The 26427-nt window shown below is 43.4% G+C and overlaps 2 protein-coding genes across 5 annotated transcripts in view; one reads left to right on the top strand and one right to left on the bottom strand.

The window, feature by feature from the left end:
- RBM10 (RNA binding motif protein 10) lies at positions 1–24490 on the bottom strand. Of its 4 annotated transcripts, none has more exons than XM_044431576.1 (24): positions 24367–24490; positions 19036–19156; positions 17870–18056; positions 16627–16818; positions 16413–16482; positions 13911–13984; positions 11727–11813; positions 10999–11059; positions 10725–10898; positions 9372–9532; positions 7944–8041; positions 7777–7864; positions 6204–6417; positions 5951–6114; positions 5684–5834; positions 5418–5509; positions 4659–4835; positions 3987–4136; positions 3311–3376; positions 2726–2911; positions 1580–1654; positions 1387–1493; positions 1078–1207; positions 1–652 (listed from the first exon to the last, which is right to left on the bottom strand). In XM_044431576.1, the coding sequence occupies exons 2-24, from the start codon at positions 19050–19052 to the stop codon at positions 527–529; spliced, it is 2847 nt and encodes a 948-aa protein (XP_044287511.1). In that variant the 5' UTR covers positions 19053–19156; positions 24367–24490; the 3' UTR covers positions 1–526. The 4 variants fall into 4 exon arrangements, with proteins under 4 accessions (XP_044287511.1, XP_044287510.1, XP_044287513.1 ...); XM_044431575.1 differs by lacking the exon at positions 24367–24490 and adding an exon at positions 23484–23598; XM_044431578.1 differs by lacking the exon at positions 24367–24490 and adding an exon at positions 23484–23598 and having other exon boundaries at positions 5951–6111.
- Positions 24448–26427, top strand: part of NDUFB11 (NADH:ubiquinone oxidoreductase subunit B11) — a 54220-nt gene continuing 52240 nt past the window's right edge. Inside the window, exon 1 of the mRNA XM_044431579.1 lies at positions 24448–24754. Coding sequence (XP_044287514.1) covers positions 24575–24754 — 180 coding nt within the window. The 5' untranslated portion in view covers positions 24448–24574. The remainder of the gene's footprint in view (positions 24755–26427) is intronic.

Genomic DNA, 26427 nt, shown 5'->3' with positions numbered 1-26427 from the left:
TGCTGTTTTCTCCATTTCTTTTCAGAACCTTATTATGTAGAGCTGGTTGAAAGGCTACATCGAACGCTTTAAAAAAAGGATAGTGCTGCCCATTGTGTTGATACAAAGACAACAACAGGCCTTTGCTAAGCCAGTCCTCACAAAAACTGTCATCACAGATGGACTCTGAGAGGACAGACTACAAGGGGAGTCCAGTTTAACCTCACAGTGGCTGCCTGTCTCTAACCAGGCATATACACAGGACTTGCAGTTCTAGTAATAGATTACTATGTTACAGCACATCAGTGTACTTCTGTATCATATATATATATGTACACAAACAAAAGAATTCACAGAAGTCTTGACAGTCACATGGCCAGTGGCATGCTTTCTCTTCCACAGGCCTCAGTCATGTAAAAATCCTCTTGCCCATTTTAACATTTAATTTAAAAAAGTCAAACAAAGGAACATTGTGTGAAAGTTGGGTGGAGGGAGACAGTCAGCAGCAAAATACTGTACAGGTGGGTGCTCCTCACAGAGCTCACTCTCAGTCTGACTCGTTGAAACGAGTTAGCATTGTCTTGTGCAACGCCTCACGGTAGGACTCTGATGCCACAGCCCCATAAGAACTGCCACGTGCACCTAAGCCAGACCCACGGACGCGTGTAGGGGCCTAGGAAAGAAGAAAAAGACACAAAATGGGCACCACATGCTGGAATGCTTTTATAGAACTCTTCTCCAGAACTACATGGTACTTTAAATATTAGGATATCCTGCATCTGTTTCCTTACTTAGGATTTAGCCACTGCACTGATGCCCCTCCCTGTAAAACTTCTCCATAATTTAATACCAAATTCCCCCTCAGCTTTGGCTACTCTTATTCCTGGTTTCCATGGCAACTTCCTTTTCAACAAAGGTGTGCAAAGCTGCAAGCAAGCTTCAGAGTGATAACCAAATAGCCCTCATCCCAAGCAATGCAGTTCAAGTACTTGTTCAGGTCTGCTATATGCAGTTCTGCTATAGGAGAAAGCAACTTGAAAAAAATATAAAGACAGACATTGCTCTATGTTCACACTAGTCTGAAAGAGATCCTGGTACCTCAATGGGGGTGACGATACCCTGTTTCTTGCGTCCCAGCCCACTGCCCTCTTTCCAGCCCATGGCCTGTAGCATGCGGCTGCCAATGTTGTCACTGCCAAGTCCATCTCGTGTTGGTTGTTCAAAATCCCTGCAGCAATATTGGGATGGGGGAACAAACAGTAATGAAACGAAGGATTAGGATGGCTCTGTCCTTTCCTCTTGCCAACTGGCAACAAACAATGAGGATGACTCTCCCTTTTAAGCAAAGGGGCCCAATTCTCTCCTAATTCATCTAGTGAGTCCCGACAAGAGAGACATGGGACTTACACTGTGGCAGGTGTTACAGCTGAATACTTCCTCTTCTTGGGTTCGGGGGGCTCGGGAACACCATACTTCTCCCTGCGTTCAGCTGCACGATCTCGGTATTTCATATGCTGGTAATCATGAATAAGGAGTGTTAAGGGTGTGGTGTTGGACCATTACATACGTCCACCACAGAGGCCACTCCCCAGCCTCATACCTCAATATCATTTTTCTCAAGTGCCTCAAGCTCTTGCTCTGACAAGTGTGCCCGCCGATGAATCTCCAAATTTTGCTGCAAATGTGGGAGAGAACATGAAGACTAAGACAAGATCTAAGCTGGTGTCCACCAAAGATCCCACATAAATCCTCAACATGTACATTACTTTCCATATTAACATTTTACTGAGTATTTATAAGGTATTTTTGTATCTTTAAAACACTGAAACCACTGCATATAATCAAAAAGCAAAACATCTGTTGAATTATATTAAAAATCAAAGCAGTATATGAAAAAGAAAACATTTTGGGAATAAAATACAAAACTGCCTGGGCCATGGGTCCTCAAACTACGGCCTGTGGGACGGATCCAGCCCGCCATGGCCATCCAACTGGCCTGCACTGTTGGTCGCCGTGCACGTGCTTGCTGTGTGGGCAGGGAGGCGTTGGATTGCTCGCTCAGAGATGGTCTCCGAGTGAGCAAGCTGCCACCACCTGCCTCCCGTACGCTCATGCTCACCACTGCCTCACAGCGTGGGCAGGGAGGTGGTGGCTTGCTTGCTCAGAGATGGGTTTGGACTTGCTGGGAGATCTCCGAGTGAGCCACCTCGCGTGCGCCCCCACCGCCGCCTCCCAGAACAAGTGGTTCAACATTTTGGGCATCAATAATGTCCTCCTATGCATTTGCTGGATGATTGGGTGGTGGTAGTGGAACATGCAGAAGGACTACCACCCAACAGGAAACAAATCTGAGCAGATAGGTAATTTTCATGTAGCAGGTAATTTTCATGTAGAAGGTCCTTCAGTTTTCATGAAACACATTTGGAGCTCTGAAGGAAATCATCAGACAGCAATTCTCTTCATAGACATCCCAGGACATGGAAAATGCAGCTGAGTTTCACCAACATATTGATAGCACTGTACTTCAGTTGGCTGGAAGACTTTGCCACTTTCACGCAAACACTAAAGAATATGTAGAATTAGAAGGAATCTTGCAGAATACTATAAAACAAAGGCCAGAATGTCAAGCGAAAATCCAGTTGCAAGGAAGAGCTAATACTACCAACAAAATAGTTCTCCCCATGACCCGTGTCTTCTGAACAGACTGGAAGCATACTGAAAGAGCACAAAGACACTGGCTACATACCTTGTGCAATCCTGAGAGCTGCTGGTGACGAATAAGTGCTTCCTTGCTGGGAAACTGTCTACGACAAAGAAGGCAAGCCAGCTTGTGCCAATCTGTCAATTTCTCTTCCCGATCAGCAGCCTTCTCTTGCTCCTCCTCACTGTCACTCTCACCACTGTAAGCAGCCACTAAGCCTCGGGGTGGACTCTGCAAGTCAGGAGAGTCACAAAGAATATCAAAGTTGAAATCAGATCCAGAAGCAACCACCAAACTATTTGCATTAATCTAATGCTTCAGCATGATCTCTGCTTCCTTCCCACCCTCATCAACTCATGCAAACCTTTATCACAATGTACTAAGTGAGAAATCGGGGGTACTATAGAGCTAACAAATGTGTTCAAGACTTCCCATTATCCATGTTAAATTCCCATCAAAAGCTAAGGGAGAAACTTTCTTTTGACCTACTTCTCCATACCTATTATCTCACCCTTAAAAGGAGAGAAAAGCAAAAGCTCCTAGAATCCATGCATCTGCACCCTCTTCTCTATTCAGACTGAAGACCCATAGCACCTAAGTTGCAGAGAAAATTAGAAGGCAGGGACTTACCAGCCTGTCATCACCAGCAAACTTAGACAGGTCCATGCCACTGTGCTGCCTCTCAGCCAATGCACCCTGAGAACACACACAGACAGTATTGCGAGAGATTCGCAGATCATTTCGCCAAGATTAAGTACACTTTTTTTCTATTCACCCACCAGAGATGGTCCCTCACTTGGCAACCGACAAAGACAACATAATGGTGGTTCACATACTGCAGCCCTGCCCAATCATGATAAAGACAAATTAGCACAGAAGCTCATGAGCTCAATTGTCCTTCACCTCCAATAATTGTCTTTCTTTAACGAGGTCCATCACACCATTTGAACATTAGGGCTTTGTGACAATGGCTAATTCTGAATAAAGAAAGACTTCTGAAAAGAGCTTCCCACATTGAGAGAAAAAGACTGGAGCATGGCATAATTATGCTTCAGAGACTCCTATCTGAGTACACTAGCAAGGAAGGCAGACTAAGGACTCTAGCATAGCTACATCTAGTCCACAACTCCACTAAATGCATTCTGCAAAGCAGAGAAAATAGCAAGCAAGGCTGAAAAACCTATCTTAACACCCTTCAGCAAGTGTCAGGGCTGTCAGCTATTTTTGGCACCAACTATTACCATCAACTATATCAACATTATGTGATATATTTCTAGCCTCATTCTTGTAAAAGATGGCAAGATACCTTTTTCTCAAGGATGGCATAGCCTGCATCAGCTGTGGCTGATTCCCGCCTTTCATCCTCTCGTATGGAAGAGACTGGCTGGAAGCTGTTCTTGAAGTTCTCCTTCTGTTTGTTGAGGCTACGGGCCCAGCGCTCCATATCCTTTGCAATCTGGGAAGGACAGTCCACAAGAAGGGGAGAGGATGCAGGAAATAAATAAAATGAACAAGTGACTTCTCAGTTTGTACTGAAAGGCATGCTACCCTAATATGGCTCCTGATTAGAACCATACAAGACCACTGACATTCAGGACTACATCTGCATCGAACGGCCCCAGAGGGTCCAAAACTAACTATTCAATTCTCGCCCTGCCCCTACAGGAATGCTTCTCCAGCAACTGCTTCCAGTCATACTCCAAGAAGCCACCTCATTCCACACGGCTGATTTGTTGTTGTTGTTGGAGGGTACCGCCACCATAAAAGTTGGATAAGTCCTTCCTTATGCAACCATTTCCCAGTTACTCAATCCAGAAAGAGGGCTAGATCTCCTGAGAAGACCAAGGTGTTACAACTGCACAACACAGATCTAGAGCTTTGAAAGGGCTTATGTCAGCTGGAAAGCAGGCAAAAGACTAGAAAAAGCAAGCTCAGGTACAGAAGCGGTACAAATAAGCAGGAAGAAGATGGTTCTCACCTGCTGGGCTGTTTTTGTTTTATGTTTCTCCTTTTTCTCTTTGCCCTCTTTGCCAGTGCTGCCTCCTGAACTGCTACCATCCTTGTGACTGTCTGATGCCGGATCTGAAGCTGGCACATACGTGCGCCGCTCACCTTCCCAGTACAGATACTGTTGTGTCTGGGCATTGTAGTAATACTGGAAAGAGACATTTGTGCCAAGGCAGTAATCAGACATACCAGTGCAATTTCTCATCACGGTTGGGAGTAGAAGTCCAGACATTCTCACTATCTGCTTATAAGAATCACTATTTAGAAGATGTTCACCTAGCTATTCTCATCTCTTTGCCATGTTCAGAAGAAAAGCAAGGACTGCAGGTGGTGCAGTGGTTTAAACCGCTGTGCTGCTGGGCTGGTTGACTGAAAGGTTGCCGGTTCGAATCTGCACAACGGAGTGAGTTCCCATTGCTCTGTCCCAGCTCCTGCCAACCTTGCAGTTCGAAAGCATGAAAATGCAAGTAGATAAAAAGGTACCACTTTGGTGGGCAGGTAACAGTGTTCCGTGCACTTCGGTGTTTAGTCATGCTGGCCACATGACCATGGACAAACGCTGGCTCCCTCGGCTAGGAAACGGAGATGAGCACCGCCCCCTAGAGCCAGGCATGACTGGACTTAATGTCAAGGGGAAATCCTTACCTTTACCTTTTACACCTAGCTATTTTCATCTCTTTGCCATGTTCAGAAGAAAAGCAAGAACTGTCCAAAAAGAAGCTCAACTCACCTGGGAATTGGGATCATAGTAGAGGCCAGTCAGGGGATCATAGTAGTAGCCAGAACTTTCATCATACTGATACGTGGATACATCCGGAACAGCTAGAATTGGGCAGAGAGAGAAATGGGGAGATGTACTACACAGTCATGCCTCAACCAGGACAGCACATACTCTAGAGCCTGTTTCCCACCCTGGCTCCCTGCCCCTAGCAGGACCTGAATTTACAATAATCACATCTTCTGTCCTCTCAGTTCTTTCCAATTAGTGGCACTCACGGTATTGTGTGTAAGGTTCCTGCCCTACAGAGCTGGTTACAGGCAGACTGGAAGTGCTGGGGGATACACATGGCATTGCACTGGAAGGCTGAGCAGCATTAGGCACTTCGGGCTTCAGCACAGCTGGTGAGACTATGGTATATGACTGAGACTGGGAGAAAACACAGAAAGGGGCTGGATCAGTCAGTGCAGAGGGCATAAACCCCACTCTAAGAGGGCATAAACCCCAGTCAGTGCGGAGGGCATAAACCCCAACCTCAACTGTACCTGCGCAGTAGCAGCACTGCCTTGGGCAGAGCCTGTCCCTTCTGTGCTGCCAGCTGCTTGGTATGTGACTGGTACAGCAGTGGTCTGGGTGGTACGGGGGAAAGCTGGCAGAACAGGCACAGGGTCTATGCCTGGCACACCAGGCTCCAGTGAAGTCTCAGCTACTTTGAGAAAGGAGGCACAAGACAGTGCACAATCAGTCAGAAGGCAGAGAACAATTACAGAAAAGGTGGAATGAGGTGGGGTACTTTACCTGTCACTGGGCCTTCACCATGAATTTTGTCAGCCTTCCCAACAGCCACTGCCCCAGAAGTGCCAGTCTGTGACTGGGAGCCTTTCAGATATGCTTGGGAGTACATGGCAGCCTCCAAACCCTGAGCGCCATAGGTCTCATCTTGCTGGTAGTAACCATAATCTACAGATTGTTCATCCTGAGCAGCCCAGGCTGCCTCACTGCCCTGTGATGCCTATTGGAAAGATCAAGAAATCTGTTACTAAGATAGTGTTTTTTTCCTATCAACTCTAATGCCAAGATTCTTATGTATGTTTCTTAACCTGTTCTAAAAACTCAAAAGTGCCTTTCCATATATTAAAAACAAATAAGCAAAACACCTAACAGTAGTGACCACAATCCAGAGTTCTCACAGAATGAGTAAGAAGGAATATCTGTTTGTGCACAGAGTGCATGTGTGTTGGCTGATTTTCCAACTCCCTGTCCCTAGGCGAGACAGACTAGGGACAGACTGAGGGCTCATCTGAAACAGATCTGAGAGGAAGACACTTAGGGACAATGCCACACCCCCTGAAGTGCCTCCAGATTCCACAGCAAGATCTTTGGTTGCAATACCAGCCGCAACAAAATATTCTTATACCACCTGCAGAATAAGTTCAGGCTTTGGCAAGCCCTCAGGGGAAAAGCAATTCAACAACTACTAAGAGTGTTTCACCACTGGCATTCTACATGCGTTGCTTTAAAAGGGATTATAAAAAGATATAGGGATGGCAAAAAGAACCATTTTCTGGCAAATTTCTCTTCTGTTCATATACAAGAGGCAATTTTACTTTAGATACATACAAATCCTACCACAAATTTTCCTGGATGGAGGATTTTATCCAAAGCTAGAATAACCACCTGTCTGTAAATGGAAAACAAATTCATGGACACATTCATTTAGGAATGTATTTTCTGTGTCCTCAGTCCAATGATATTCACAATGGCTAAAGAAAGGGAAAATTTTCAGTGGCCAGAAAAAAAGTCAAAACAAACAACAAAACTATAGAAGCAATGAAACAACAAAAATCAGTCTGCAGAAAAACAGATCCTTTGCAAAACAGAAGACAGCTTAGTCAAAGGTATTCCTGAAAAGCCATGTTTTAATGAGACAGATGACTTTCCATAATTAAGTTTCACATGTGGGAAAGATCCTGGCTTCTTCTAGTACTGTATTTCACGAAGAAGGGAAAGATGTGTGAAATATGCTTCTCACAGCTCCTATTTAGTAGAATCTGAACCAACAAACCAAAATTCTGTTTGGTTTCACTTTAACTGCATTATTATTTTAATTAATACATGGCATGTATACTCCACCTTTTATATATTAATACTCTGTGATTATGTCATAGTATGGGGCGGTTTGGAAATTTATCAGACAAAAAAAGAAGGCTTTATGATATATTCTCATATGTATGCCTTAGCTGAAATGCACAGATACACAATACTTGGAATTAAGTGTCCTAAAATGTTAAACGCCTTACAAACAAGAAACAGAAACAACAGCAGTTGCTATCATTCTCCTAGCTCCTTTGTTACCCAACCACAACATTACCTGTGAGATAGCCCACTGTGCAGCTGCAATGGCAGTGCTGGCCACAGATGCAGCACTGATACGGTTGCCATCTGATGAACTCATATCCCTGCAGAGACACAAAAACTACCAGTGAAGTTTTCTACAGCAGCAGACGGTCCAGTTCTGGACAAATCAACTCTACTCACCGTTTGGAACCTTTGGCAAATTCCACGTTAATTGTCTTTCCATCAATATTCAATGGTGGATGCAGGGCTTGAAGGATCTGCAGCAACTGAGCTGCCTCCTATGAGAGAAGAAAAAGGAATGAAAAAATATGTAGTGACACCTCATGCCAACTTCTTATGCAGGCCACATTTTAGATGTTCTGAAGCCTTGGACAGCAGTTCCAGGCACACCTGCACTCTGCTGTTCTTCTCAAAGCACCTCACTCCCAAGACTATTCGTCCTGCTGTCAGCGCATTATGGACCACAGAGATTTTGAAGCCCACAAGCCAGTCCAAGGCACATGGGCAGCGTGTATGACAACAGCCTGCATAGTTTATCAAATTCCTAATATGTATATCCTTAAAAATAAAGCCACTGACTTTCCTCTAGTTATATTATCTGTCCCTCTTTTAAATGATAACTTGGTTAAATTCAGATTTTGTTCTTAAGCCTATTGAAGTATACAGTCACTGTCTCTGAAAACTGAATCCATGTCTCTGCATTAGCAAACTCCTCAGGAAGTTTCCAGTGACCCATGAAACTAATCCTGTTAAGTCCAACCCAAATGTCTTTTGAAACAGTACTTCAGAAGCAGGCTGTGATACTACATGAAGGCCAGCTGATCAAGGAAAAGGTGGGGAGTACCAGAAATGTATTACCATCTCTCAATCCAAGTAGCACTTAAGGTTCTAGCCAATAAATTGAAGCCTTCTTTTCTATTTAAAAGAATATATCATAAGGAAATACAGTTAACACTGAACCAAACTATTGTTAAGTATGATGCAACAAGCTATTGTGGCAAATTATGAATGTTTATTTCAGTCATACAATAAGGACACTTATTTTCCATCTCTCTAAGAAGCATTGCTTTGTCCTGTATCTACCAGTTTTTCCTTTTGGCACTTAGACGTAATCTTTATCATTTTGCTAGCAAGTATCCTTGAAAGCGATGCATATTCAGAAACAAAATTATTATTAATTCCCCCCCACCAAGTGGATAATTCTGTAGAGCCAATGGCACATGTGACACTCAAAAAAGGGTTTCAGATTGTGTTCCAAGGTTCTATTTAGTTGCCAACCACAATAATTGCTGTAGCAATCAATCAGTATGCACATTTGTTCATGAATTGTATGAACAGTAAAACTAGAAGCCTGAATGAAATTCTTCTTCTCCTAGTCATGTGAAGACAGAAGATTGGATATGGTTGTGGGAGGGAAGAGTGACAACTTTGGAACCACAGGTTGCAGGTAATGAGTTGGTTCCCACACTCCCCTCCTGGCATCCTCCAGATTAAAAGCTCAAGGCCACCAACCAACTCTTTATTCTAAGCAACCATGGGACCCTTTTCCCACCATCAGCCTCTAAAGCCAGGTTGGAGCTTTAACTTCGGGCTGCTTGTGGCACTCACCACAATGGTAGAGAGCTGAATGAAAGCAAAACCACGGTTGAGTTGTGTCTGCTTGTCTTTGATAACACGGACATTTGATGAAGAGAGAACAGCATATGGCGCCAAGGCACTCAAAATGGAGTCCATTGTGCTATGAGGATTCAGGTTTCGCAGGATGATGGCTGTCAAGAATAAGAGACAGAATAGTAGTAAGAACTTTAGCCTCTTTTAGCTTCCTCCCTCAGACCTTTCATCCAACAAGATTAATATGTAAACAAGAACTTTAGAATGTGCTATATAATACAACTTCTACAAGATCTACATATTCTTGGCTTTCTTAGGTTTGTTTTTTAAAACAAAGATCAAGTTTCTGGCTCTTATCACTGCAGAGAAAAATGGAAAAAGCCCCTGTACTTTCCGCTAAATTATAATAGGAAGATGTATATACAGAGAATCACAGACCATTGTGAAAATGCTCTGAGCACTCTCTTTAATGTACATGTAGTTGTGCAGTGCACCCATAAACTAAGCACTGCTATATACTTCACTGCTGTCACCATCTCATGCTGGGGAACAAAATGACTGGAAAGCAATTGCCTGAAGTACAAGGAGGTTACACTGTTTTCATTTCAAACACTTAGCAATGGGATGTTTCATTTCTCAGCAGTAAAAACATTGCTATCTGCAGCTGCCTGAGAAACAAGCACCCAGTATCAGGTAAGCAGCTGATAAGTGCTTTGTACCTCAGTAGAAGCAGAGAGAGGCAGCTGAGACAAAGTGGCTAGGCAATGGCTGTAACATATACCAGTATTCACTTTTATGCCACAGCCATATCCATATTTAAACCACAATTTTAATCCACCTGTCTTCTCTTGCGGTACCCAGAAGGGATCTTCAGTCAATGCAGCTCTTAGTCCACATTGTCCTATGTTCACAGACTCATAAATCCAAGAAAGATATTCAAATCCCATCAGCGTTTCCTGCCTCTCCACAATTAAACTCTACTTAAACTTATTAGAAAAATTCCCTTCTCCATCCTAGAAGCTGTAAGTAGAAGTCCAGGCTCTCAGACAAATTAAACCAATCAGAATCCATTCCACAGTCAAATTGGGACTGTAACTGTTATACCAAAATCTTACGTGCTGTCTGTCTACACTAGTATTAAACTATGTGAGTTGTCATGGAGTCTCCAAGGTACCTTGGAATTGGTAATTCAGTGAAGAGGTCAAGAAGTCTAACAAGGCAATCTCAGCAGGCTTTTCCTACTGCAACTTGCAGTTTCACTGGGAAGACACTATGAAAGCTAAACTGATTTAGACTCAATTGCTTCAGCCACATAGCTGAAGCCACATTGCCCAGGAACTCCATACTCACTGTCATTCGCATTCTCAGCACAAGGTTCTGACATCTGGGCCACAGGCTGAGCGGACAGGGCTGCTGACACCTGGTATGGCTGTGGGAGGGGCAGAAGGCCTTGACTTAGTTCCCGCCCTGACAGAGCCACTAGCTGGTCCAAGCGACTACCAGGGGGTAGTTTCTGCTCAGCTTCTGTTAAAAGGTGAAGGATCACAAAGGATAAACAAATGAAGAGAGGTCTGTATGTTGAAGGAAACCAATGCACTAAACAGAACCAAGATGTTAAATTTACCAGATCTAGGAATGCCACACTTGAAACACTTCTCTCTGCGCTTGAAATTCTGCACTCCACACTATTGAGAAATCAGACATACATTGACTTAGTCTTTAAGAAATCTCTGTATATGGCAAAACCTTGTAATAAGCATGATCCTATTAAGTTCAATAAAATAAAGTGCAAAACAAATTCCCACTAGTGTTCTGCCTTCATCACATTTCCTTCCTGCATTTCTTATCATAGTTGTTAAAAATATGTATAAGGGAATTGAAAAATACTTGGCACAAACTCAGAAGTCTATGCTTTGTCACTGCTACTGTGTCTTGATCTCTGCCAACCATTCAGAGTTTACTATAATAAGAGTTTACTATAAGAGTAAATAAGAGTTTACTATAAGAGTTTACTATAATTCATTTCCTTCCAGTCCCCACAATCACTGCCAAAACCATTCTAAATCCTGCTTTTGAAAGAACAACAATCCAAATCAGCACATATTTAATTTGCCTAACTGATTCTGATCATGGAACTTTTTTTCCCAATGCTGATTTAAGTTTGCACAGCACTATCCACTTCTTAGGCAGTCCTTGTGCCTGGAAGATGACATCCATTGCTGCTCTCCTGCAGAGCGCCATTACTTCTCTCAGCTACTCTGCCAGCAGCACAGTACCCTCACAAACTCCACACCTATTCCTCTGATCATCACATGGTAGCCATATTTCATATTCTGATCCCAAAGCAGGTACCTTACTGCAGAGCCAGTCCTCGTTGATCTTGGGTTTAGGGTCACTGTAGTGCATGGAGACCTTCTGGCCAAGGATGGTTAGGCAATGCTACAGGGAGAGAAACACTGCAATGAGATTCTAGAGCAGAGGTGAAGAGAAGGCGCCCATCACTGCCGCAGCAGAAAGAAGGAGAGGTTCAAACCCTTCAGCTGAATGGATGAGGGTGAGGGAGGGAAGGGAGCATAGGCTGAGAGAGGTTTGGAGCCTGGCTACTTGGCTAGCACACACCTAATCTGCCCAACAGAGGCACCTGTCTCTACCCAAGGCACCGGGACGTCCGGCTGCTGTGATGGAGGGAGAGTGTGTCGGAGAGAGACAGAAAGAAAGATGGAGAGAAGGAGAAACAGAGAGAATGCAGCTGTGCTCCGAGACACCGCCATACAATACCTCTTTGCCACTAGAATAACCTGTTTTGACCTTTTGTCCTGCAAGCTAAAACATGTATTTTTATTCCCTCCCCAGAGCCACTATGCCCCCACAATGGGCACCTTTCCCTAACTAGGCATCACTCTCTTATTCAGTACCAATTCAGTATTCATACCAAGTCTCTGGTATGGTTCTACAGACTTCCATTTAAGGGCAGGCTTGGAGGAACACCCAAGGTTCTGATTGCAAGTCTATTCAAAAGGTGAAAGCATTTGGGAAAACTAGAATAAGGTTTTAGGCTACATACAGATTCCCAGGTGGTCAATATTTGACTTCCTACTTTATTCTGCCCACACATACACCCCCAACTTTATTGCTTTTCACTTAATTTTCTTCCTTCTACACTGGTCTTTGAAAAGTACTGCTATACTCATTTGCAGGCTCTCCACACCTGGCAAGGGCATCTCACAATTAACAGGCCACACACTAGAAGAACTAGAGAGCTGAATCAGAGCACTTTCCAAAAGCATTTCCTAAAAACAACTTAATCAAGACCTCATAGGCTAGAAAGTTGTTCTGACAGATACAAGAGCCTTATCTACCTCTGGCCCACTACAATCCTACCAAAATAAAATGCTGTTACTTTAACACGCTCCTATAGCTTGTACTCAAAAAGAATCTTCCACTCATACCTGTCTGTTCACCCCATTTTTGCACACCCCTCCCACATCCAGAGCAAAGTGCATCATCTCAGCCATGCCAGGAATACATGTGTCAGCTCCCACTGGGGATGCGCACACACAGCCCTGCTACACCGCCAACACAAGAGAACAGGAGAAGGAGAAGAAGGAGGAGATGGCAGAGGCAACTGCCATGATTTCATAAGCACAGCAAAACCCAAACAGTTTGGGCTAGGGCTGCATTTTCACCAACTTTATGGCTGTTTGGAAATAAGATTACAGTTTGAAGCTTTGGTCAGAACAGACACAGTTTTGGGTCTAAAAGCTTGGCCTGTAGTCATTCACACCTCTACTGTGATCCTACAGTGCTGGAGAGAACACAGCATCTCACATACATGGGCTGTCAACACAGAGTAGCTGTGAAGGATAAAAGTCCTCCTAGGAAATCTTCATCCTACTGTCTGATTGCAGTTTAAGAGAACTCACATCCCTGTCACAATACTCTCTGGCAGACTAGGGAGAGAAACCAGCCAGCCAACACATGGGCCAGCTTTCACTTCTACTGAGGCTGCTTACATCCTAGGAATGCTACAGCCTATGTCACACTAAAGATCATGCATATTTCCAGAGCAGGAGAGAGCACACAGGAGTCTTGACTGCTCTAGCCCTTACATCTTTCAACCAGGAACTCCCATAGCGCCCACTACTATGCATCAAAGCCAGCTCCTTTGTTTCCCTACTCTACTTGCTAGAACCCCTTCTTTTCCTCAACATGGAACTCAAATGCAGGAGCTAGCCCACTTCCCAAGTAGTTAATGCTACCCTGAAGCCCTGATTCCTTGTGCGTTACTCCAATATGTTAGAATCCCTTTTTTTGGGACCTGGATAGAACCCAGAAGTCAAACTCCCAGTTTCCGCTCTCCTATTTTAATTCCTGGGACTGGAGACAGTGCAGGATCCTCAAACCTAACTCCACTCTCCCTTCCCCCTTAAGTGATTCCCTATGGGGAAGGCAGCTAGGGCTTGTCATATGAACCAGGTGTTTGGATTGGTCATTAACAGTAGCAGTACTTGTGGGTTTCAAGTGCAGCAAAGCAACCTGATTGGCTTCCATCCATCGTGTAGCGTCCTGCAAGTGATTAAACTCGACGAAGGCGAAGCCCCGGCTCTGACCTGGAGGACAGCATTCAGATACAGACGCAGTGTGTTAGTCAACAGATCCAGCCAACATCACGCACCCCTGTCGCTGTACCAAATGGGGTGAGGGCAGGGTGCGGGGAAGAAAACAGGGGAGGGTGGAAAGGCACAGAAAGGACACCCTAGTTGTATAGTGGGGTGGTGCAGACTCAGATGCTGGTTACAAAAAGGAAAGGACCTGATCTTCTGATGATCCCAAACAAGAAATGTTTGATAGATTGATGCTGTTCACTGCTACTTGAATCTCAAGATGGCCTCTCTCCCCCAGATTTGGAACCAGAATAGTGGAGTTCTAGCTCCCAGTCTAGTGCCTTTATCAGTTGATTTGTAATGGGTCCAAAGGGCACAACAGCTTGATGGAGCAATGGGTCAAAACAGATGAATTCCTACCATTCTGCTAGCAGTAATATCTTCTGTTATCTACCTCTTACTTTTTCCATAGTGTAAGCAATAGCTGTTTCAAAGCATCTCTACTGGCTGCTCCTTCTTACTGCTCTTCTTGCTGTTCTCAGCAAACTGTAGTGCCTGTTAAGGTTTGGGAATAGCTCCTAAAAACACTTATCACGTAAGAGCACTCACAGCAAGGGGGAACAGCTATAGTATCTTGAAGAGACACAAAGCTAAGTCTGTTGGACTTGTAGCTGGGTTCAAATCCCAGTTCAACCTTAAGACCTACTGAATGACTTTCAGTCAGTCACTCTTAACCCTCATTATCCCAGCTGTACAACCAAAACAGTAGTCTCACTCACAAAGCTGTTGCAAAGAAGCATGAGATAAAGAAATATTCCCTGCCATATATCTAAACACAAGCACAAATAACATGCCCCAAGGCTAGAAGAAGGTCAGTACAGACCCTGAGAAGGGACACTAAATTCAGACAGCTAATATGATAATGAATCACCTTTCTCTCTTACTTTCTTAGTTAACAACACTGGAATTAAGCATAATGTTGGGAGTCTATGCATTGATGTGCTATTCTGCTATGGAAAACAATGTGTTTAAAGGAAACTGAACATACACAGACAAGAGCAGTCTGCTAAGGGTAGTACTCAAGAGGTTACAAACCTCTAGGGCTATTTTATTCTCAAGGCCTGCAGAGTCCTTGTACAAATGGACTTTCCATGAATAGAAATGCATTGCAATTTTAATTTGCTTCTCTCAGCCTTTGGCTGCAGGGTGCCTTTCTGTACCCTCCATCTTGAAGTACCTGCCAGCCCCTCTCAGGCCTGGGACAACACAAGGCAGGTATAAAGAGATATGGTCACATACAGAACTTGTTTAAAAAAAAGAAAAGATACACAACCCTGACTCAAAGGCAGCAAATGTGTGCACGCGCATGAGATATGTAGAAAGTAACCTTGCAAAGAAGGACTGGACTTACCTGCTTGGTTTAAAACTTTATTCTAGAAATAGTCCTTAGTTATAAAGATGGGACAGTTTCTTTTTGGAGTAGACTAGAAGGATCTCTTGCCATCCTTGCACTTTTCAAGGCAGTTCTAAATTGTCAGTATCCCACTTTCCTTAGTCTAGGCCTGCACACAACTTATGATCCACCAAACCAAACAAACTCACCAAACACACACTGTAGTCAGACAAGCATGTGACAACCCTCCCTCCATTCCAACTCACAAACTGGAAATCCCTCCAGAAAGTTTAGGAACCCACCCCACAGAAAATGTACCAAGCTGCTGGTGAGCCAAATGTGGCAGGAAGGCTCCATTCAAATTGGTGGATCAAAAATTGTGTAACCTATCTTAATATCTCTTCCATCATCAGTACCAGTCTTTTAAAAGGCTGCAAAGATCCAAGAAGGCTGCAAAGATCCAAGAAGGATCCATGCAAACCAACTCGTCTATTCAAATATAGTCAAATGGAAGGCACAGTGTATATCCAAAGGGGTCATCTTCATCCTTCATCACTATATTTCCATATTTTACTCTGAACAGAAAGCAAGAAAGGCAGAAACCAAAGAAGAACTAATATTCATATGGAAAGAAATGCTGAGCTACTAGTTCTCAGGAGGCTCACATATACATAAAGTGCAATGAAACTTGGAAAAGAACAGACCAGGACCAGGATCTAATATTCTGCTATTTTTTCAAGCTAATTATACAGCAGAGGAGCTACTGAGTTCCAGGCTTTCAGGATGCGAATGACACAGAACTAGAGGAATATTTTAGGGGTTACTTCTCAATACACAGCTGACATATGAAGACCTAATTGATTCTAAATGCTGTAGGGAAATACAAAATAGAGACCACAACTAAGTCTTTAATGCCACAGGGCAAAATTGCTGCACATGCCTGGCATATCACACTCTAGTTCAGAGTGTGTCACATGGTAGATGAAATGCTACAACCATACCAAAAGAAGAGACAAGACAGAACTGTGAACGGAACCTCACCTGAAGCTTTATTCCGCATCAGACGCACCTCACGAGGCTGGAATCCATGTGACTGCAGTTGGGCCCGGATCTGTGAAGATATAGAGGGAATCAATTATGTCAACATTATAGTGTATTAGATAGAGAAAAGCCACTGGAAAAAGAGGTGATCATCCAGACTGCAAAGACCCAAAGACCCAAGAGCAGTGCCTCTCAGCTTGAGCTTCTAACATACATCATTCTCAGTGGCAGCCTGGGGCAGCATCCTCAGCATGATGATGCTGCTAGCCTTCTGTTCTTCCTCCTCTTGCTCAGTTCGGTAGTCCTGGTCCCGGTAGTCACCATCACCAGGAAATCCTAGCTGTTCATTGGGGCTGTCTCGTTTTCTTCGTTGTGTCTCTGATCCTGAGGAAGCCTCATAGGAATCCTGAGCAAGAACAGCACAAAAGAGGAAGGCTAAATAAGCACAACTGACCTTGACGGAAAAGAAGCTAGTCATGTAGAACAATGCCTAGCATTTTCCTATAAAATGTATTGGAAATTACTGTACCAAGAGTTTTCCCTCCACTGCCTATCATGGCACCACAAAAAGCACTCTTCCAAATACACACAGTAGTTTGTCTTGGACATAACAATAATCCAGATTTCCAAGGTATCCTGGATTTTCTTACTTGAGCAGCAATGCTATTGCTGGCTCCTCCTACAAGCCAGAGTGGCCAAAATACAAAACAATCATCATCATCATCATCATCATCATTGTTATTATTATTATTAGAACATTTTCTATACCTTGCATCCATGGTTTATCTTTGTGTGAACTTGGAATTTGGCTTACCCCTCCTCAGATATGCCAAAATCATAAGGCTGCAATAACCTGAGCCTTATGACTCCAATTTATCAGGGGAGAAACAAGCCATAGTTCCCCGTTTGCACATAATAAACCACAGAAAAAAAGATGCATGGTTTGTTGACTGTCCCTGCTTTCAGGAGGAAAAAGTGGGTCTGATCAGGCAATATACTTACTGTTCCTCTTGAACTAGGCTAGCAACCAAGATTTCTTCACAAGCCCTGTTCCAGTCCCTATCCCAAGACTCATGAAGACTTCTCCTCCATAATCCCTCCATATAACCTGCAGTAACCCTTCCCAGTCAGCCACATACTTGAATGTGGTGGCTTCTTAAGTTGCCTCAGGAACCATTTTGAATAGCACACTACCACCAGGGAGTTTGAATTGCTGAAGCATAAGCCTAAGGAAATCCCTCTCATCACAACTATAGTGATACACAGGCACAGTCAAAGGGACCAAAAATGAATGAGAAATCCTATTCCTTCACATGCTAGCTGCGAAAATGCTTCCATCTGAAGGTATTCCTCAGAGAGGGCAGCATCTCAAAGACACACACAAACCACAGCATCCAACCTCTGTCTCAGTTCCAAAAATAGACAAACATTTTCTAAGTGGCCCCCTCTCAACTTACTTCCACACTGTGTTCCTCGGAGGAATCATCATAGTCATTGGTAGCCTCCTGGCTGTTGAAATCTCGCATGTAGGATCGATAATCCATATCTCTGTAGTCGTGATCCCTCTGATTCCGACCTTCTGATCCCTCATCTTGAGTCTGGTCAACAGCACCATACCGTCCTGTCCGATCCCCACGACCACCTCTAAAGTGTATGCAGTGAAAGTTATATAGTGAGAACTATGCTGAGGTATCAGTACCAATAATGACTATGAAAGGGCAGTATCTCTTTTTGAGCCCTTTGTCAGTCTTCCTAGGACTACCATGGATGAGCACAAGAAAGCACCAGAGAAGTGTGTTTTTTTTTCAAGCAAGCTACATGCTTACTATCTGTTCTCATGAAGCAAATACTAGAAGGGCTCCACTCCCCATAAAAGCAAGGTTATGAAACATATAGCCCTCCAGATGTTGTTTGACTCTAGTTTCCATCATTCCCCAGCAGTATGGCCAATGGAAAGGGATAATGAAAGCTGTAACACAACAGCCTCTGAAAAGCCAGAGATTTCCACAATCTTTCACTAATATCAGCAAGGGAACACCAATCTGGTTACAGTCTCACATTCTTGCATGACAGGCTATAGATGCTAAATACAACTAAAATCCAAAGTCTGATGGCTGGGCAGTACCACAGAACCCTCATTGCATTTATGCCCCAACAGCTAGAAGCTGATTCATATATAACTGCCACAGCATAAGAAATGTTTTCACATGCAGTTCCAGTAGTGGTTGCTTGGATGCAGAAACTATGGAAGTAGGACAAATGATGAGTTTCCTTCCCACACAAAAGGCTCCCATGTCGAAGTAAATTATCCTTGAGCCTGAAGGCAGAGTGCAACAAAAATAAAAGCATGCATTCCAACCCCAATAACAATGTCTAAGCTGTCAAAATATGATCCAGTGATCTAACACTGTTTGTGGCAACACTTCCAACTTGCCAGAACAAACTTAAGTAATCCAGGGCTTTTCAATTCCTTCTGCAGTTTCAGTGATTCAAGAAATGAGATTCCTGAGCTGTCATACTATAGGTAAAGGTCCCCAACATTATGAAACCCTTCCTGAAGTTGTAAGATATAAGGTCTCTCTGTTATTCCAAGGGCCTAGAAGTAATTGGAGAAATATTTTACCTCCTTTCATATTCCATTGCTACCCGTGAAGTTGAAGTACTTCAGGAAGCTCCCAATGCAAGGCTCTTCAGTGGATGCCTGCCATTCCAGTGGGTTTCAGGAGGTAAGATCTAAATTATCTCTGCAAGGAAAATAAAGAAAAAAACTTAGAGATTGTTGGGGTGGGGTTGGCACAGATTTTCTCTATAGCTTGATAACTAATAATAAGCATCCTTTTTGTAAAACCAGGTATCAATGTTCCTGGGTCATATACAGAACTCATCCAAAAAAAGATGAGTTTTTTTGTCTAAGGACAGTATCCTAAGGACAGTATCCTTAGACTGCTTCCATTTACTGGAAATCATTTCAAGCTCTTGAAAAGAAGCAGGGTCTAACAGTTTACTCACATGTGCCTAGTTGCTGAGATTCTACACATATTCCTATGTAATCGTCTGGTTATATGAACTGGCTATATGACCTTGATAATATTATTGTGTGAGGGATAATACTCTTCTGTATTTCAGAGGTTTGAGAGAATTAAAAAATTTATGGATCTAAAGCATTTTGAGCCTCAACACAAAAATACAGTAAACAGAAAAATTCTTTATATGGGAAGTGTTCTTCCCCATTCTCGCACTGCACCCTAAAATTAATTACATTTCTTAGAGTCAGTAGTCACTTGCAAAAAAGAAGACAGTCATGTGAGTTTACAACACACAGGAAAGAACACAACTGAAACAACAGAAAATTACAAACTGGCCATTCTCTCTACAAGTGCCTTAATACTAGTATCTTTCTTTTGCTAGCATATGCCAAATTAAAACTATTTGGCCAGATTGTGCACACATGTGGTTAAATACACTCACATACAGAAATTACTATTTTACCTAAAGACATTTATTAGAAATAAGTTCTTCACAACCAGCTAGAATAGGAAAACGTAAACCAAAGTAAGGTCACTGGTTTTAAATAGCTGGGATGCGACACAATTTTAAAATCCATAGCAGTACAATACCTATATTAGGCTTAATAATTATGCCAGTGAGGATTTTGGATTTTCTTCTTATAGTAAACCTGACTACTTTTATTTGGGAAAGGAGGTAGTAACATAGATTGATTATAAGAATCTGTTCTGAAGGAAGCAATTGCATTTTAAAATTATCCGTTATCCTTAATATCACAATGCATGTTAAAATGCAGGGCTTACAATAAAAGCCTGCATATTCTACTTGTTTGGAATAATTTCACATTGTTTGTTATTAAGGATGATTGCTAGGATATTTTTATCATCACTTATCAACACAGCTATATGAAAACACTGCAGTACCTAAATATTCGTTTAGAAGAGAAGCTGGGTTAATCTGCTGTAGCAGACAAAATTCACATCTAGGTCTGCTGTCCAACAATCTGAATCATTGACAAATAGTCACTGCCAGCCCCAAGTGGTGTGAGGCCAGGGAGAGAGGCTGCAAATTGCAGTGGAGAAATTGGTCCTCAGGTACCAGAGGCAGGAACTTAACTGCTCCTTTTCCCTTCCAGTTCTTGCTCCAGAGCTGCAAAAATGCCCCTGGAACCTCGGCCAGAGGTTTCACTTTCAGATCAACAACTTTCCTAAAATCTTTTGTTTAAGCATAGTAATCTTGGAATTAAACATGAGAGTGCTTCAAGAAAGTGAAACATTGACCTACTATTTTCTGTGTTTTAGCATTTTAGTCTGCAATTCTATGGGTTTATTTCTTATGGAGAGCCTGAGCACTTTGTTCTATGTAAACCAATGAGCTACAATTGTATGTATCACATTACAGAATATCAATGTAAATGAACCTTTAACATATGGTACATATGATTTGGTCTCAAGTAGAGGCAAAGCCTACTAGTGTGACAAGCTTAACATTGCTTGTAATGGGCCCATGTCTCTGTTTATGATCCCTTGCTGACAGGGAACCATATCAGGTTTGAAGCCCATGTGAAAGAAGATTTTCTAAATGCAGATCCTTAACTATTAAATTAGCTTGTCACTAAATCCAAAGACAGAAAAATAATTTGTAGCTCGTGAACTACTCAATTTTATTCCCCACATTAAACAGGAATCTAAGACCCTTAAACTAAGAAAACTATTGTCCCTTACTAAGTTACAGCTAATCTAAAAGCTTCTTCTTTCATCTCCCTTACAATGAGATTCTGAACAAGGGTAGGTAACCTGGTGACCTCCAAGTGTTCTGGAGTACAGCACTCTGTTTCTGGGCATCGGTCATGTTGGCTTGGCTTATGGAAACTTGTGTTGAACACTGGGGGCAAATAAGGTTGCATACCCCTGCTGCCAAACAAAGCTCTCATAGTAGCCCAAAATGCTTGCTTTCAAACAATCAACACAGAGAAACACATCCTGCTAACTCTGCCAAACTGAAGCTGTAATTAAAAATATTCTAGTTAACATCAAGTTAAGAATAGAAAAGCAGGACACTTCTGCTAGGTAAATAGCTTTACACATTTTTATTATCACACAGCATGACTTTGAAGGTTAAGTCAGTATTTTGAGAGACCATATAATGATTCTGGAGCTATTAATATACTGGGTTTCTTAAACTATATGAAAAGCCTAATAGAAAAGTGAAAATTGCCACAATGTTTACAGAAGTTACATGCAAAGGAGGATATACTACACCACAGTAATCTTCCAACTAATGAGGTATCTCTAGCTTCACCTTTGGTACTAACAAGCACATTACGAGCTTAAATGTTTAATTCACCAGAGGTTAGACAAGCCTTCCCCAACTTGATACCTTCTAGATGTTTGATTCCATTTCCCATCGTTGTTAACCTTTAGTCACTAAGTATGTTGGGTGAGATGATGAACACTGCAGTCCAGCACTCCTGGGGGACATCAGATTGGAGGAGGCTGGGTTACAATGTCAGAAGAAGACTCCTTGACTGTTAGTCATACTGGTTGAAGCTGATGGGAAGTTCTAGCCCAACAATTCCTGGCTGACCTCTGGTCCTCCAACACTGCTTTAAACCATAAAACCAGCATTTGTAATAATATATGACCCATAGGGTTAAATGAATAGTACCAGCCAATTACACCTCCTTAAGAAAGAAGTTTAACTAGATACTATCCATCATATACAAAGCCTCAAAGCATTTAATATATCAGGCAATACAGTTTCAAGCATAGCTGTCCTTGCCAAACAGAAACTAATTATCTTTTAATTAAAAAAATGCTTTAGAGGAACATTCAGCACAAACTTACTGAGGCAAACTTTACCAGCAAAACTGAACTATTTTAATTTAGGTCTTAATCAAGTCCTTTTCACTACAGTTCTCGAATTAACCTGCGAAGTTAGTAAAACTGGGGTTTCAGCAATTATTGTGGCTGTCAATGGTCACCACTTTCAGCTTCCAGAGAGATACCTTTAGTCTGCTGTGGTAAAGAAAACTTGTGTCAGTCACTGGAGTGTTACTACCCTAATTAGGGCACAATTTGATACATGCTTAGACTGAAGAAAAGTCCTACAACTCCCAGCACAGTAGTTTACTGTCCAGAGTGATGTAGAGATTAGAGCACTGAACTGGTACCCAGGTGATCTGGATTCTGGTTACCATTCACATTAAGCTCACTGGGTGACTTTTGACTCTTAGCCTAATCTATCTCACAGGGCTCTTGGAAGATAAAGTGAAAAGGAAGAGGATTATGTAAGTCACTCCATACTGTTTGCAGGAAAAAGGATAGATATAATAGAACTAAATAAGCATGCATAGGATTTTACCTTTAAATACCACATATTCTAGTATGATTATTAGCAATTAAGGTGTTGCAACTCTTTATTGTTATCTGGTATACACAGAAATGTCACAGGCCTCTAGAGCATCTCTTGCATTTCGTGGTGCTTTTAGTAGCAATCTTTACAGTTTTCCCACTTTGTACCAACAACAGGTTGTAGCCAATGTTAGTTTTGCTAAGACTACACTAATTCTCTAAACTTAACATTAAAGTTAATCGGGCTTTTAGTTAATTAGATACACCCTAAATAAGTGCACCCAATGCTTGCTATAATGCTTAATTCTTCATTTCCCCCACCTGGGGGGAGTGGGCTTCAGTCCACAAAAGAAACTCCTGGACGGCTTTGACGTTCATGCCTTTTCGCAAGCCCATCATTTTCATCCCCCTCCGTGTCTGCGAGCCGAACAAAACATTTCCAGACTGAGCGAGCTCCAAGAGCACGAGAACTTCCGCCACAGAAAAATCCGTTGGCTGTTTAACGCGCCGCAAGGCTCCGTGCGGCCGTTTAAGTCTAGGACCCTCTTCTGGTCGAGGCCCACCACAAAGAAGTACCACACTTCTAAGGCCGCCAAATCGATGGCCTGTCACGGCGGGGAAGCCAAAAGTCAGACCGCCCCCTTCCGTCTCAACTCTCCGTGGAGGCCCGCCTTCTCAGAGCGCCCGGCCTCTCCTCACCACCCTCGCTCACCTGGTCAATGTTTCCCTAATGCCAGAAGCGGATGGGGGGGGGGGTTACCCCTAACGGGGATGCCTCGCCACACGACCCGCCTCACAAAATGGCGGCGACGGCGCCTCTGCAGCCTCCCCCCCCAAGACTCTCGTCGTCACCACCGTCGTCGACGGTGACACCGGAGCGTTCTCCCGCCCTGCTTCTTACGAAAGAACGCCTATTGGCCCGTGTCATCCCAAATAGCTGCCCATTCTATGACTAGATCAGCGGAAGCGGTCTGCCAATCAGCGTTCTTTAGGACAAGTCTCAGTGCCCCTCCCCGCTCGACCATGCTCAAGTTACTTCCTCCTAAAGGTGACGTGGTTGGATAGTGTTACAATTTATCTCTTTGGATTCGAGTAGCTTGGAAGTAAATCACTGTGATCAGAGATGGGCGGGCCAAAGAAGACACTGACAGGGGAACCCTACACATGTCTATTCAGAAGTTAGCCCCGTTGAGCTCAAGGGGCTAACTTCCAGGTAAGTGGCCACGAGATTGTAGCATAAGGCAGCTCCCCACCAAATTCGTGCCTTTCAGCTCTAATTACCAATACCGTACTGAATTACAGCATATCTGCAAAACAAGCCGGGTGAAGCATGTACTATTTATTCCCAGCTTCTCTTTTTTAACTGTAGATAAGCAACTGGGCTTTGAACCACATTCAAGAGGCCAGCAGTTGATCCTCACACTGGGAATGTGTGGCTTTTTTGTTCTTCCTCAAGCGATAAACTATCTCAGGCCTGTTCGATAATAAGCTCCCGAATTCGCTAGAAGTCTTCAACAGACTACATGAGGTAACTTCGTGGGCTGGAGCTGTTTTTATCATGCCAAGAGAAATCGAGGAAACACCCACTCTCTTACCTCCCTCCCTGCTTCAAATTCAGCCTACTGAAGTGTTCCGGGGATCTCGAAATTCACCGCCCCTTCCAGACGTCGGAGTTAATTAGACCCTTTCTGGCGCTGTTCCGGGAAGGAGGAACGAGAAATATTTCCTTCCTATCGTCTCCTTTACGGCTCACTCCCAGGGGTGAAGAGCTACAAGTTTCCGCTTCCGGTTACATTGTTGACCATGGCGGCCTTGAGAAGGCTTGCGGGCTTGCAAAGGTTGCTGGGGTTACCGGGGTGCGCGGTTCGGGCAGTCTCCTCCGGCGGGAGTAACAACACCGTGGCCTCTATCCAGGTGCCCTCAGTCTCGGTCCCGGCGCATATACCCAAAGAAAAGGAGAAGGAAGTGTCCGAGTACACCAAGGTGAGAGGGAGTTGTGCTTGGGCGGGAGGGGGGGACGGTTGGTGGAGGAGGCGGTTGAGGTAGGCGTCGAAGGAGTCGCTGAAAGGACGGCGTGTTACAGTATGGCTAGCTGGGGCACAGGTTCTCTTCTCCCCCTGCCCCCCCCCCCCCACACCCTATAGCCGCCTGCCTTTGAGGTTGAGAACTGGGAGTGATTTCTTTCGTTCTGCAAGAGCGAAATAAATAACCGCCTTGAACAATGAGGATGAGGTAGTGGCACAGCCAGGACAAGACCTTGAGGCCAAACTCAAAGATCCCGCAGCCCAGTGCTTGCCCCAACCCCCATGAGCACCCAGGAAGTGACCGGTTTGAAAGTATAATCCGTTTCATTCCTATAATCATGATGTGATTATATGGGTTTAAAATGCAAAGTTACAGATGCTTGGATCATCATGAATTTTGACTAAGGCTGAAAACATTATTCTTGTTAAAATTTATGAAGAAGGTAGAAGACCCAATGTTTGTCTTCTACCAAGTGGCAGTTGGAAGTGTTACCGGACTGAGCCAGTCAACAGCTGGGGCAAACCCAGGTGGACCCCAGACCCGAGCCAAACAGAGCCTGAGACGAGACTTAGAGCCAAAATCAGCTTTATTCTAGTGCACTATAGAATAAAGGGAGACAAAAGGGGACATTCAGCCCAAAGCAGTGTCTCAAAAGTTGCACCCCAGTACATGCATTTTATACCCTAGGTAACCAATTAGGTCACCTAATACACATCTAATACATCAATACATCAATGTATGCACCCCTCCTGTGCTGGAGAAAGAGTCCTTTCTTCTGTCAAGGACCAAAATTTTCCCATGTCTATTTCTTATCTGCTCGAGATTCACACAGGCTTGCCATGTTCTTACTCCCTGCACATTTGCAACTTTCATGGCAGCTAGAACCAGTTTCCACTGTCCCTTTGATTACTGTATTCGAGGTCAGGCTAGCGTGTTAGCTGTGGGTTACACAAAGTTCATTTTGTTCTTATCCCCCCTCCCTTCTGGAACAGTACAACTGTGGTGTTTTTACTATGTGGCCTTCCTCTGGCCAACTACTTTTGGGGCCTTTCTCTGGCCAATTATTTTTGGGGTGTTTTGGGGTGCTGCAATTGGTAACAGAAGGAATTAAAAGAGCGATGTATTTGAGCGCTTCACAACTAAAGCAATAAGCAGGACTATCTAAATTTATCACCATAAGCCTGTTAAAACCCAAGTCTAAAATTACTTAGCAACGCTGCTGGTATCAGACGATCCCAACCATCTTGCAGTTCCAAAACAGTCCACTTGATCTCCTTGTGTAACTTGGATGTTGCAGTGTGCTTTCTGGGTAGCAAGAATGTGTTGAGGACACCACTGCATCTCTCTGTTTCATGGCTATGTCATAAAATACCAGTGTATTCTTATCTCTTCATAAAGTGTGCATTGTCCTTATGGGATTTCCCCACTCAGACGTGAAATGGATGCATCCAATGTAGTGGTGTAACTTCAGCACAGAGTTCAGCTTCCCAGATTCAGAGTTCAGCTTCCCAGATGTTGGGTGAAGAAAAGCTCTTGTTTGTTGACTATAGAGTTGCTAGTTTTAAAAGTTTATTCTTGCAAAAAGTTAGCAACTTAATTGAATCATGGAGCTGAAATGAATCTTGAAGATC

The sequence above is a fragment of the Varanus komodoensis genome, unplaced genomic scaffold (genome assembly GCF_004798865.1).
Source record: "Varanus komodoensis strain SLA01 unplaced genomic scaffold, ASM479886v1 scaffold22, whole genome shotgun sequence".
NCBI lineage: Eukaryota > Metazoa > Chordata > Lepidosauria > Squamata > Varanidae > Varanus > Varanus komodoensis.
The sequence above is the reverse complement of the archived record's forward strand: the minus strand, read 5'-3'. Positions and strand labels throughout refer to the sequence as shown.

Bases quoted from the DNA above. Each gene is read 5' to 3' on its own strand.
- RBM10 (XM_044431576.1), bottom strand. The intron at 11,060-11,726 runs GTACCTGCTTTG...ATTTCTCAATAG, and splicing joins AGGACTGGCTCTGCAGTAAG to TGTGGAGTGCAGAATTTCAA. The intron at 5,510-5,683 runs GTGAGTGCCACT...GCCCAATTCTAG, and splicing joins GGAACCTTACACACAATACC to CTGTTCCGGATGTATCCACG.